Source organism: Bos indicus x Bos taurus, chromosome 18, assembly GCF_003369695.1.
Source record: "Bos indicus x Bos taurus breed Angus x Brahman F1 hybrid chromosome 18, Bos_hybrid_MaternalHap_v2.0, whole genome shotgun sequence".
Classification (NCBI taxonomy): Eukaryota; Metazoa; Chordata; class Mammalia; order Artiodactyla; family Bovidae; genus Bos; species Bos indicus x Bos taurus.
This window is the reverse complement of record NC_040093.1, coordinates 57,743,860-57,756,198: the sequence shown is the minus strand read 5'-3', so window position 1 is coordinate 57,756,198 and position 12,339 is coordinate 57,743,860. Positions and strand designations below refer to the sequence as shown.

Below are 12,339 nucleotides of genomic sequence, written 5' to 3'. Positions count from 1 at the left end.
ACTTCTTATAGTATCTTGTGGGCTCCATGTCACTGACCTCAAACTCAAACCAAGAAATATTATTGAAAGATATATTGATCAAATTCAGCACTTTTCTTCCTGAGCCTCTGCTCAGGAAAACATTACAAAAGGAGTGGGAAAAACATGGTCAGACAGAATTTTGGGTGAAAATCTTGGCTAAGACCCTCATGTTTGTCTAAATCTCAACTTCCTCATCCTTAAGATGGAGATGGTAATTTCTGTCTTCTGGGTTGGTTGAGAGGAAGAAAAGAGAACAAATATATAACTCCCCCAGCATAGTACCTGGCACTTTATCACGCTGTTCCTATTCAATGCTTATAGATCAAGCACCATATCAAGCAGTGCTGAGGAGGTCTGGATGAAATCTGAAACTGCATCCTGGTAAATCTCATTCTGCTGAAGTTCTGCCCCCTGAACAGGGTGAGGAGGGTCCACAGATGTCCCTCAAGTGGACAGCAGCCGCTTTGTCTGCCATCGAGTCTCCCCACTCATGATTTCCTGTTGCACCCCATCACCTCCTTCCTGGGTACTCTTGACGGCCTCTCCACCAGCCTCCCAGCCTCCAGGCTGCTGCTTTACAAACCTTGTCCAAGTTGTGCTGTGGACAGTGACCTGGATGAAGGTGACATCTACAAGTCACTCCCCTGGATGGCCTGTGTGGTGGCTTCCCACTGCTCTCAGGGGAGAGTCTGGTCCCTGGGCCTGCACTTCAGGGCACTGCTTGCTCTACCCCTGCTCACCTCTAGGGCCTTTGCCCTGCACCCCCTGGGCTCTTTGTATGCCGTGGCAAAATGCCTGCCATTTCCTGCACGGGCTGAGGGTCTTCCCTGATTCCTAATGACCACTTGGAGTCAGGACATGTCCACAGTGCCACAGCACACACCCGAAAACCTCTCCCCACCCCCAACCCCACTCCTGTAGTGCCATTAGTATGGTAATTGTCTTCACATGGCCTTAGATGCTGAGCTTCGCACCTGGGCCAGGTCCTGATTAGCCACATGAGGTTGGCAGCCTCTCTGTATCCTTACCTGCAGGAGGGGATGGTGATGGGTCAACCCTGTGTCATAGTGCTGCTGTGAGAAGGAAAAGTTGTATGTGTGCTTAGGACGCTAGGAATTATTCCTGCAACTGGCAAACAGCAGCTCAATAAAGGTCTGAACAACAGATCTAACCCCCTTAAATGGGCTTCCCAGGTGGTAAAGAACCCGCCTGCCAATGCAGGAGATGTAAGAGACGTGGGTTTGAGCCCTGGGTCAGGAAGATCTGGAGGAGGGCATGGCAACCCACTCCAGTATTCTGGCCTGGAGAATCCCAGGGACAGAGAGGAGCCTGGCAGGCTACAGTCCACGGGGTCGCTAAGAGTCAGACACGACTGAAGCGACTGAGCACGCACAAACCCTCTTAAAGGTATGGCCTGGGGCGGTGTCATCAGTTAGGGGCTCCGGCTTGACTCCTTCTTGTTTGATGGTTTTCTCAAGGCTGTTGAAGTTCAGAACTTGAAGAAGAGAATTTGCCAGCAGGTTGTAGGGAGTCAGTGAATTCCCCATTTCCCCACCTAATTTGCCTCCCCAGGGCTCATGAGAGAACAGCTCTGCACATCTATCTCCCGGGCAGCCTGCACATGTCTTCTCTGCAGAGGGACACACATCGGGCCTTGACTTCCACCCAGGTGCCAGCCCTGGCCTGGCTTGGGTGAGTATCTTTTGGGGAGCCCTAATCTTGCATGTTCTGGAGCAGGGGAAAGGGACAATCCCCACTGAAGGGCTGCCGTGGACAGACTTTGGCATTTGTGATGCAGTTCAATGCATGCTTACACACCCGTGTGTCCACTTACAGACGCACCTTCACTAAACAAAAAGGCACAGATCTGGGGGTTTTAATGCTATCGACTGTAGAAGTGTGTGGATGTGAGGAACCCAAACCCAGAGCTGAGCACTGGCTAGGTAGCTCTGGGTACTTCTCCCGATGGCGCATAGGGACCATTTCTTGTTGCACAGCTGGAGTGCCCCTGTGACATGGCAGTTTGTTCCTTGAGGGTGCTTCCAATATGGTTCTCTCACAGCCCTGCAGGGCCTGGGGATGCAGAGAGAAATGACCCGGCCTGAAGGGGAAAGGAAAAAAGGTCCGGGCTGCTGGGGTGCAGGCAGAGGGGGTGCCCATAACGCTGGAGAGGGATTCTGTGTCTAGGTTCCTGTTAGGAACTGATCAGACTCCAGGAGGAGAAGGAAAGCAAGGAGGGATGGTGGCTGCGGAGGCTGTCTCCGCACCCCCGGCAGAAGCCTGAGGACTCCAAGGGCAGACAGACATCTGTAAATGACCAGAAGGCCCGTGGAGTCCGACCTGCTGAGACAGGGTGTTTGTGTGGCTCATTATTTGGATACCTGATGGGACATTTGCAATTCGAGGGAATATCTGTGTCCAGTGGCCATCCAAGTGGGTGGCCAGAGCTGAGCTGGGGGTGGAGGGTCACCTGGTCATCCAGGTGGGCGGCCAGAGCTGCGAGGAGGGTGGTGTCACCTGGCCATCCAGGTGGGCAGCCAGAGCTGAGCGGGGGTGGAGGGTCACCTGGGCATCCAGGTGGGCGGCCAGAGCTGGGCGGGGGTGGGGCAGTCACCTGGCCATCCAGCTGGGCGGCCAGAGCTGGGAGGGGGTCCCAGGTCGGGCAGCCCTCTCCCAGCACCTTCGGCCCAGCCCGCCCTGGCCCCGTCCCTGGCCCCTCAGGCTCGCACCCGGCCGGCCCTCTGCCACCCGCGCGGACCGCTCTCGGGCCCGGGCCGCCCGGGCACCGGCGGCGGGGGGGCGCGGCCCGGCGTGACGTCAGGCGCCCCGCCCCCGTCCCCGGTTCCGGGCGGGGCGCCGGGGTCCCGCGGGCCAGGCCGCCCCCGCCCCCCGCCCCGGGGCCGCAGCTCCAGCCCGGCCGCGCCCGCCCCTCGCCCCCCCCGCCGGCGGACCCCGCCCGCGCGAGGCCCAAGCCGCGGCGGCGGCCGGCGTTGCCGCCATTGACGTCAGAGGGCGGGCACATGACCCCCGGGGACCAATCGCGCGCGCGCCGCGCGGCTCCGCGAGCTCCCCGCCGCGCCGGCCCCCGCGGCCCCGCCGCACACTCGCCCGCGGACGGCCGCCCGGACACACGCACCGTGCACACGAGCGGGCGGCGGGCCCGAGACACGCCCGCCCGCGCGGCCGCCCGCCCCCGCCGCCGCCGCCCCCCGCCCGCCCGCGCCCCCGCGCCCCCGTCCGCCGCCCGCCGAGCCGGTCCGGCCGCCGCGAGCATGCACCCGACGAGCTAGGAGGAAGCCGGAGCCCCGCAGGAAGCCCCGCGCCGCCCGCCGCCCGGGCCCCGCCCCTGCGGGGCGCCCCCAGCCCCGCGCCCGCCGCCTTCCCGGGGGCTGGGGGGGTGCGGGCCGCCGCCCGGGGGGCCCCGCCGCCCCGGCAGCCCGGGCCAGCCCCTCTCCCCGCTTCCCTCCGGCCCGGCCATGGATCTGACCAGCAGCTCGGGCGGCGGCGACCCTCGGCAGATCGAGGAGACCAAGCCGCTGCTGGGGGGCGACGTGCCGGCCCCCGAGGGCACGAAGATGGGCGCTGTGCCCTGCCGCCGGGCCCTGCTGCTGTGCAACGGGATGAGGTACAAGCTGCTGCAGGAGGGCGACATCCAGGTCTGTGTCATCCGGCACCCGCGGACCTTTCTCAGCAAGATCCTCACCTCGAAATTCCTGAGGCGCTGGGAGCCACACCACCTAACGCTGGCCGACAACAGCCTGGCGTCCGCCACGGTGAGTCGCTCTTCGCGTCGGCGCGCCCGCACCCCCGCGCCTCCCCTCGGGGCCCGGGAGGCGCCCCCTCCCACCGGCCGCAGCACCTGGAGCTCGGGGCCTGCCCGGCGCCGGGGGGGTGGTGGGGGCAACGGGAGAACCAGGCACCCCTTTCCTCGGCTGGGCTCCTGGCTGCATTGTGGATTCCGGCGGGCCCGGGGAGACCCTGGAATTCTGGAGAGGATCTGGCCCTGTCCCCAGACTGAGCATTCGGGCACCTCCGGGCCCGGCGCTTGTGTTCCTTACGGCCGGGACCTTGGGATAGACCCGAGGCTGGGCCCCGATGGTGGTGAGGGTTCCCTTTCTGAAGGCACATCTGGATCTGCGCCGGAGGGGAAAACAAAACAATTTTTTTAAAAAAGAAAAAAAGGCCCCAACAACCTCAAAACCCCAAAACCCAAAAAATTTCCAGAAGCCAGTTCCTTTCTTTGCTCTACCCGTCTTTTTCCTGCCCGGGCTGGTAGGCAAAACTGGGTGCTTCCCTTTCTGGGGAAAAAAAAAAACAACAAAAAAACCCCACATCGTTGGCAACACAGGGAGGGTGGAAGTGAGGGGGAGGGGGCGGGGGTCCTGGGTTATCTCCTCCCCACCGAGGGCGGTCAGGTTCCAGTGCGGAAGCTGGCTTGTGGGGCTCTGGTGTTGCATTGTCTGTGTAGTATTTGGTACGTGTGTTTTGTTGCTGGAGGTTGTATTTATGTTATTGTTTTAAAATGTATGGTTGGGACTGGGTCACCCTGATGAGAGGGAGAGAGAAGTCGCGGATTGGTTTCTGAAATCAAATCTGCAAGGTGGAGAGAGAAGGCTGTGGTGGGGTCGTTGCGGGGGAGGGTAGCAGGCAGGAGGTGAACAGGATGCTTTGTGTTTTGAAACAAGGACAGTTTAAAGCACCAGCTCTGCTTGGGCCTGAGTCTTGCTGGGTGCAGGGTGGTGTGTGGTGGGGGGTGTCCCATCCTCTCTGGAGAGGTGGCAGGTCTTCCCCAGAATGCAGTCTTCGCAGGGGCATCCGTGATCCTGTTTACTAAGCCTGTGGGGCAGTGGGGGTGTGCTGAATCCAATGTCTGCCCACACCTGTGCCAAGAACACCCAGCCAGGAAGCAGGGTGTCACTTACAAGACATGTCACAAACGTGTAGCGTGTGCAGATATCCCCCCGGCGTCCATGTTCCCTTGGCAGTGTGTCACAGGCCATGACACATGCTCCAAGGAATGGGGAGGGGGGAAAAGTTAGCAGAAGAAACCATACTCTTTGAAACAGCTCCCCCTCCCCCCCACCTCCCGAGAGCATTGAAACACACGAGGACTCTTATTCTGAATTTTGGGTCCGACGTGCTCAGAACACCTATTTTTTCTTTCCTGTGGGCACGCTGGTGCAATCTGCAATGACCGCCTTCTCGGGGAGGATCCTGGGTTGCCGTGAAGCCTTCTAGCCCCAGTTTCAGGCTCGCGCACGTTCTCAAACCCTGTCCCAAGCCCCAGGCCGCGGCATTGGGCTTTTCATTTGACAGAGGGGGAGCCTCGGAAAACCCGCCAGCACACAGCGTTTTAGATTCAGCCCTCAGTGGTCCCCTGCCTGGGAGCTGCAGCCTCCGAATCTGGCTTCAGAATTTTCCCCTGGCTGGCGGGGGGTTGTGGGTTGTGGGTTGTGGGGTGGGGGGTGGGGGTGGGGGGAGGTCATAGTGCGGGACCTTTATCTTTCTTTCTGCCACCCCTTAACATGAAGGGGAGCTGGGGAGGAGAACGCGTCTGGGAGGCACAGTGGCCCTCCGTGGGAAGGACGGGCCCAGCTCCTGTGGCCCCCTGGGGGAAGCCGGGCACTGTGCTGTGCTGCCCGTGGTTGAGGGGAGCCAGCTTGGGAGGCGCAGGGTGCCCCTCCCCCTCCCCGCCCTCCCCCAGTTTACCTCTGATTGCTCAAGAGGTGTGTTTTGGAGAGAGAGAGGGAAGGAGGCGAGGGTGAAGCCACTCGCCCTGGGCTTCTCAAGCAGCCCGCCTTCCTCCCCGCCGCCCCCCCCCCCCCCGCCCCCAGCCCCACACCACCTTCCCCAGCTGGAGTGGGTGGCACCTTCCCCTGCCCAGGCCCCTCCGGAGAAGAGCCGTGATTTTTGGGCTTGGGGGCCAAGGGCCTGATGCGTCTCAGCAGAGCCTTGCCCTGGCGTTGGGAAACACGTAGAGGGGTACTCCGGGCCGGTGTGCCATGGGCTGCCCCCCTTCTTCCCCTGTCAGCAGGCCCCACTGGCAGGGGAGGGGTTGTCCCTAACTTTGGCCACGGTGGGCTCCAGGGGGGTGCACGGGTCTCTTTGTGCCAGGGCCCGTGGGCACGGACTGGGGCTGCTGAGGCAGGCCCAGCTACGGCAGCGGCCTCTAGGGCAGAGGTGGGGTTGACGGGCACCTTATCCCATCACCAGACACCTGGCTGGTGCTGGTGTCCAGGCCCCGGGGAAGGAAAGCAGTCCAAGGGGTTTCCCTGAGGCCCGGGCGTTATGTAATCTGTCTGCGTTTTAGAGCGTGGCCCAAGCCCTCGATTGAGAAACGTTAGCCCAAATGAAACAAAGGTGAACTTGAGAGTAGCTCACGGCAGCAGCGGAAAGCCCCGTGCGGCCCAGCCTCGATGGGCCGGTGGGGCAGTGTTTCGTATCAGTCACAGCCTTCTGTAAAATATGCATCGTCCTTTCATTAAGCTGTCTACACAGCTCCTCTCAGAACCATCTGGTGATTATCTGGTTAACTGTGTGGGCTTCAGGCACAAGACTCAGAGTGATTGATCTGGATTCAAACCAATAAACAAACCAAATACACTCTTTGCCCAAACCCTCTTTGTAGTCTGTCTACACCATCCAATTAGCTGGATGGTGGTCAGAGATACAGACCAGGCGTCCAGGACCACAGCTGTCTCAGGCGGGGCGGGGGTGGCGGGGAGGCATCCAGGCTCTCAGTCCCACCTGGCGGCAGCTCCAGCCGGGTGCCCCCCACCCCCCAGATGGACGGCCCTCTCTCCATTCCCTGCTGGGGAGGTGGGCTCAGCCCGGGGCCCCCTGGGGTGGGCGGAGGATGGGCTGGATGGTGGCAGCCTCCTCCCCTGGCCTGGCTGTAAACTTTGCCTTCGGTGGGGTCAGGTTGGAGCTTGCCCCCGCGCCTATCTCCTGGGCCGGTTACTGATTAAATCCTTGCAGAGTCAACAGTGTGCCTGACATGGCGGTGACAGCGCCAGGCCTGATGCACTGCGTGCAGGAGACTTTGGATCCGGAAGACTCATAAACAAAGAGGGGAACACAAAGGCCACAGCGGCTGCGAGGGGTGGGCGGGGGTGCCTGCCAGGCGCCTGCCCCTCCCTGGGGTACACATGGCCGCACCTTGCGGGGGCAGGGCCCATCTGCCCAGGCTGTGGCCTGCACACGGCGCCTCCTTGCCGCTTCATGTCCGGACTTCCCAGTCCCCCGCCTCCCTGGGCCTCTCGTGGCTGCTGCCCACGGTGTCGGTGGTAGCCAAAGGCTCACAGTCCTGCAGAAGCAGGCAGGATTCGGGTCTGAGGGACCAGAATCCATTTTGCTGTTGTCTTGCCTGGGCTGAATTTGATCACCTGCTGGGCATGTTTGTCCGCGGGAAGAGGGCTTTGTCCTGCGCTTTGTCTCCTCTGCACCAGAGAAGTGCGGGTCAGCTGCTAACCTTTCATTCTACCTTTTTTTTTTTTTTTTTAAATAACATGTAGCATGTGACATCTCAGAATTGGAGGAGGTGGTCTAGAATTGGGGGAGGAGGTCTAGAATTGGGGGAGGTGGTCTAGTCTGACCAAAGAGGGATCAGAGCACAGGTTAACAGTGGCCTTCTTTATTCTTAAGCCTCGATTCATCGATGAGACTTGTTTGTAAATTCTCAGCCATTTTGCTGCTTTGGCTGAAATCTCTCTGGGCTTTTTGCTGCGAAAGGGAAAAGAGGAGTCCCTGCACTTTTTGTTGGTTTCTTTGGCCTGATGTTTTCTTCGGGGCCCGACCTTCTGAGCTTGGACTCACGCTTCCTAAGCACCTACTGGGTGTCGAGTGCCAGGTTCGTTTGGATGGTGGTTTCTCTTGGGAGTTGAACTCTGCGTCCTCCCGAGTAAGTCCCAGGTCCCGTGGGAACTTGCCTGCGTGTGCATGCACGCGTGTGTTTGTTTCTCCACTCCCGTCACTTGCACCTCCTCCTTGGGCCCGTCCCAGCCTTTGATTTCTGTGGTGCTTTTCGTGGTGTGAGTAAACACAGAGAATTCTTTTTTCTTCTTTCGGTGCCATTTGTCATAAGATTTTGGAGTATATCAAATTTGTTTCCCAGGTAACTTGTCTGATTGGAGGGGGTGGAGGGGAGGGGCAGAGACAGAAGAGGAGGAGAAAATCTGAATTCTCTGTAAACAGCACAGGTGGTCTGCCCCCCAGGCTGTAGTAAATAAGTGCATTTTCAGGAGGGATAGTTTTGACGCTGCCACTCACCTGGTGCGATCTGAGGTGCCCTTTCTGGCCACAGGCAGAATCACGCCGGTCCAGGTTGAAGGTGTCAAGCCTGCCACTCACGACTGGGCTCTGCTACTGAGCCAGCGTGGGCTCCGTGCCCACAGGTGGCCATGCCCGGCGTGCCCACTCTTCAGTGCCAACTGGGGTGCCTGCTGACTCACCTGGCAGTAGGAGAGGGCATTTGTGGGGCACCACATTCAGCCAGGCTTAGGGGAACCCTGGCGGCCAAGTCACCCTGAAAAACTGAAGCTCCCCGAGGGTACCTCATTGCTGGCTTCAGCTTGGCCCGCGAGCGTGGTACCCATTTGGTAGTTTGGTGGAATGGACCTCCAGATGTGGTCAAGTTATGCCTTAGATGAAAGGCTTACATGAGATTCAGCAAGGCAGCCTGGCGGTTCAGGCGTCTCCACTGCAGAGCAGCACAGAAGGGTTTGCTTAGGGTCTGGATTGTAAACTTCCTGGCTGTGTGACTTTGGGAACGTTGCTTTCCCTTGCTGGGCTTTGCTTTCCCCCTAGAAGAGGGGATAAGCCTGCCTCATGTCCAGGGCTCCTGTGAGTACTGGAGATTGGTCACGTTGGCACCTGGCATGTTCCAGCACGCAGCAGGGGTGTGACAGGGGGCCTGTGATCCCCTTGGGGTTCTCCTCTTTAGCCTGAGAGAGTGTCGTGAAACCCTGGACGCATGCAGGGGCGACCGCTCTTTAGAAACGGGCCAAGTCCAGAGGAAAGTCTCCGGGGACGAGCGGTGTGTTTGGGAGACTTAGGGCTATTTAGTGGATCTGGGATGTATGAAGGAAGAGAAATTGTTGGAAGCAGTTTGTGAACAATTCCTCAAGGGGAACAGTCTAGTTTTTTTTTTTTTAAATACAGAATTCCCCCCACCACCTTTTTGTTTTTTTCCTGAAAACTGAAATACTAATACGCACGTCGAGTACCTTCAGATGGTACGGCAGGGCATATGGGGAAGGTGATGTGTCCCTACAGTCCCCAGTTCTGCTTGCAGGCTGGCCCTGCGTCCTTGCTGAGTGTTCGGGGTGTCTTCACAGGGTCCTGTGCTGCCGTTCCTGGCCGGGTGGTGTGCTCTCTGTCGGTCGTTCTGTGCAGATCCGTCCCAGCTGAGCTGCTCCTCTCTGCGGCATGGCAGAGGGGCACCGCAGCGGCGTCAGTAGACTGTCCCCTGCCACTGGACACTTAGCTTAGTGCCAGGCTTCTGCTGTTTCCAGACAGACAACTTGCCATTTTTATGGAGCGGAGTTGCTGTTTTTATCATTTGAGTCCTCTTCGCCTGTTTTTCTGGCAAGTGTTAAAGTATTCAGGCCCACAGTGCTTTGGGAGGGTGTGCTGACCCTCCCACGGCAGGGACAGGCCGTGCAGCCTGGGGTCACTGCTGTCTTGAGTCACGCCTGGGTCTGGCTCACTCTCAGTGGCCAGCGAGCCTCCTGAGCGCCTGGCTGCCCGGCCCCGGCCAGAGCTGCTGACCTCCGCCCTGAGGACAAGGGTCTATGTGGCCAGGCGGGCCGTTTCCTGCTCCACCTGCGAGCATCACTGCTGTCCCCCAGCTTCCTGCTTCCCCAGGATGGAGGCCAGGCTGCCCAGCCCCGTGGGGGAGAAAAGCAGGAAGTGACAGTGTCTCTTCCCAGCTCCCGGCGCTGGTGACAAGGCACCCAGTGTGTTCAGTGGGGCGTCGAGGGGGGCCGTGTGAGGCTGAAGCTGGGCTGATACCAGCGGGGCCCTACGAAGGGTGCGCGCGCGTGTGTGCGCATAGCTGGGCTGATACCAGCGGGGCCCTACGAAGGGTGTGTATGCGTATGTGTGTGTGTGTGCATAGCTGCGCTGATAGCAGCGGGACCCTACGAAGGGTGCGCGCGCGCGCGCGCGTGCGTGCGTGTGTGTGTGTCATAGCTGCGCTGATACCAGCAGGGCCCTACCAGCAGGGCCCTACGAAGGGTGTGCATGCGTGTGTGCATGCGTATATGTGTGTGTGTGCATAGCTGCGCTGATACCAGCAGGGCCCTACCAGCAGGGCCCTACGAAGGGTGTGCGCGCGTGCGTGCGTGTGTATGTGTGTGCGCATAGCTGGGCTGATACCAGCAGGGCCCTACCAGCAGAGCCCTACGAAGGGTGTGCATGCGTGTGTGCGTGCGTATATGTGTGTGTGTGCATAGCTGCGCTGATACCAGCAGGGCCCTACGAAGGGTGTGCATGCGTGTGTGTGTGTGCATAGCTGCGCTGATACCAGCAGGGCCCTATGAAGGGTGTGCGTGCGTGCGTGTGTGTGTGCGTGCGCATAGCTGGGCTGATACCAGCAGGGCCCTACGAAGGGTGTGCGCACGTGCATGCGTGTGTGTGTGTGTGTGTGTGTGCATAGCTGCGCTGATACCAGCAGGGCCCCGTGCGCGTGCGTGCGTGTGTGTGTGTGCACATAGCTGGGCTGATAGCAGCAGGGCCCTACCAGCAGGGCCCTACGAAGGGTGTGCATGCGTGTGTGCGTGTGTATGTGTGTGTGTGTGCATAGCTGCGCTGATACCAGCAGGGCCCTACGAAGGGTGTGCATGCGTGTGTGCGTGCGTGTATGTGTGTGTGCATAGCTGCGCTGATACCAGCAGGGCCCTATGAAGGGTTTGTGTGCATGCGTGCGTGTGTATGTCAGTGCACGCGCATAATTGGGCTGATACCAGGGGGGGGCCCTACGAAGGGTGTACGCGCGTGCGTGCATGCGTGTGTGTGTGTGTGTGTGCGTGCGTGTGCGCGCGCATAGCTGGGCTGATACCAGCAGGGCCCTACGAAGGGTGTGCGCACGCGCACGTGTGCGTGTGTGCGTGTGTGTGTGTGCGCGCGCATGCGGGTGGTTTTCGCGTCTGTTGAGACTAAGGGGATCACGGAGAACATATTTTTTGGTGCGGAAATGGGTTGTTGTGCTGAAAGTGAATGTCCAGTAGCTTTTATACCTGGCACATCCCACTGTCTGGGATGTCAGTGGGGTGGGTGGAGGGGAGCAGCCAGACTCAGCAGAGGGGTCAGACGGGCAGGCTGGAGTCCAGCCCCTGCCGCGCCCTGGATGGTGGGTGACCTTGGGCAGGCCACCTCCCCTCTCTTGTTATCTGTGAAGTTCACATTATGGGGACTTCCTTTTAGCATGATGTCAGGGTTAGGTGAATTAAGGCTTGGCAGTTCATTTAGCAGATAAATATCACTGTCTGTAGGCACTTTGAGGAAAACCAGTCCCTGCCCTCCTGGAGCGTGTGTCGGTGGGGTGGGGGACAGACAAGAAACCACTGAGCAAGGAAATATCAAGTCTGTCCAGCCCCTGAGAAAGCAGCAGCAGTGGGTGGGCGAGCTGTGTGGGGCTCAGGCCTTGCTGATCTACATGCTGTGTTCAGGGCAGGAGGCGGTGTCTGGTGGGAGAGCATTCCTGACAGAAAGGACCGCAGGTGCAAAGGCCCTGAGGCTGGCCTTAGCTTAGCGATCCACCCCTGCTTTCCAGGAGCTGCCGTCATCTATTAAAAAATATCTGTGAGCATCGGACGTGCTCAGAGGGGGGCACACCGGCAGCTCCCTGCCCCGTGGAGCTCCTTCCTTTCTTTCTAGCACTTCTGGGGTGTGTGTGTTTTATTTAACCCACTCCCTCCCTTAGTGGAGAATGGCAGTGCTGTAAGAGACTCTTAAAAAAAATTATTCAGTACAAAACCCAGCCAAACTCTTCAAAACCAGCTCCCTTTGTCCATACTGCATTACAGAGGTTCTCAGACCTAGAACCTACTAATCATTGAATTCGCCTCAGGCTTTTTTTCCATTGAGTAAGCGCTGAGGGCCAGCGTGATTCCCAAAGACCCTTGCACTTGACCCAGCAGCTGGGCTGGCACTTACCCTGGGGCTCCCACCCCCCAGCACCCCAGGCCGCTGCTGCCTGCCTTTCCCGTTGGTTCTCCTACTCTCAGGCTGCTGTCAGAAATGATGTGACCGGGAGAGCGTGCACAGATGAGGCTGAGCAAACTCCTTTCGGAGGGAAGGAGAAGGGCCAGATTCTCC

The 12,339-nt window shown here is 59.4% G+C and overlaps 1 protein-coding gene across 1 annotated transcript in view; it reads left to right on the top strand.

The window, feature by feature from the left end:
* Positions 1-3,428: 3,428 nt before the first annotated feature.
* CMIP (c-Maf inducing protein) overlaps positions 3,429-12,339 on the top strand; it is a 210,438-nt gene continuing 201,527 nt past the window's right edge. Inside the window, exon 1 of the mRNA XM_027513944.1 lies at positions 3,429-3,794. Within this exon, the coding sequence (XP_027369745.1) occupies positions 3,498-3,794 (297 nt within the window). The 5' untranslated portion in view covers positions 3,429-3,497. The remainder of the gene's footprint in view (positions 3,795-12,339) is intronic.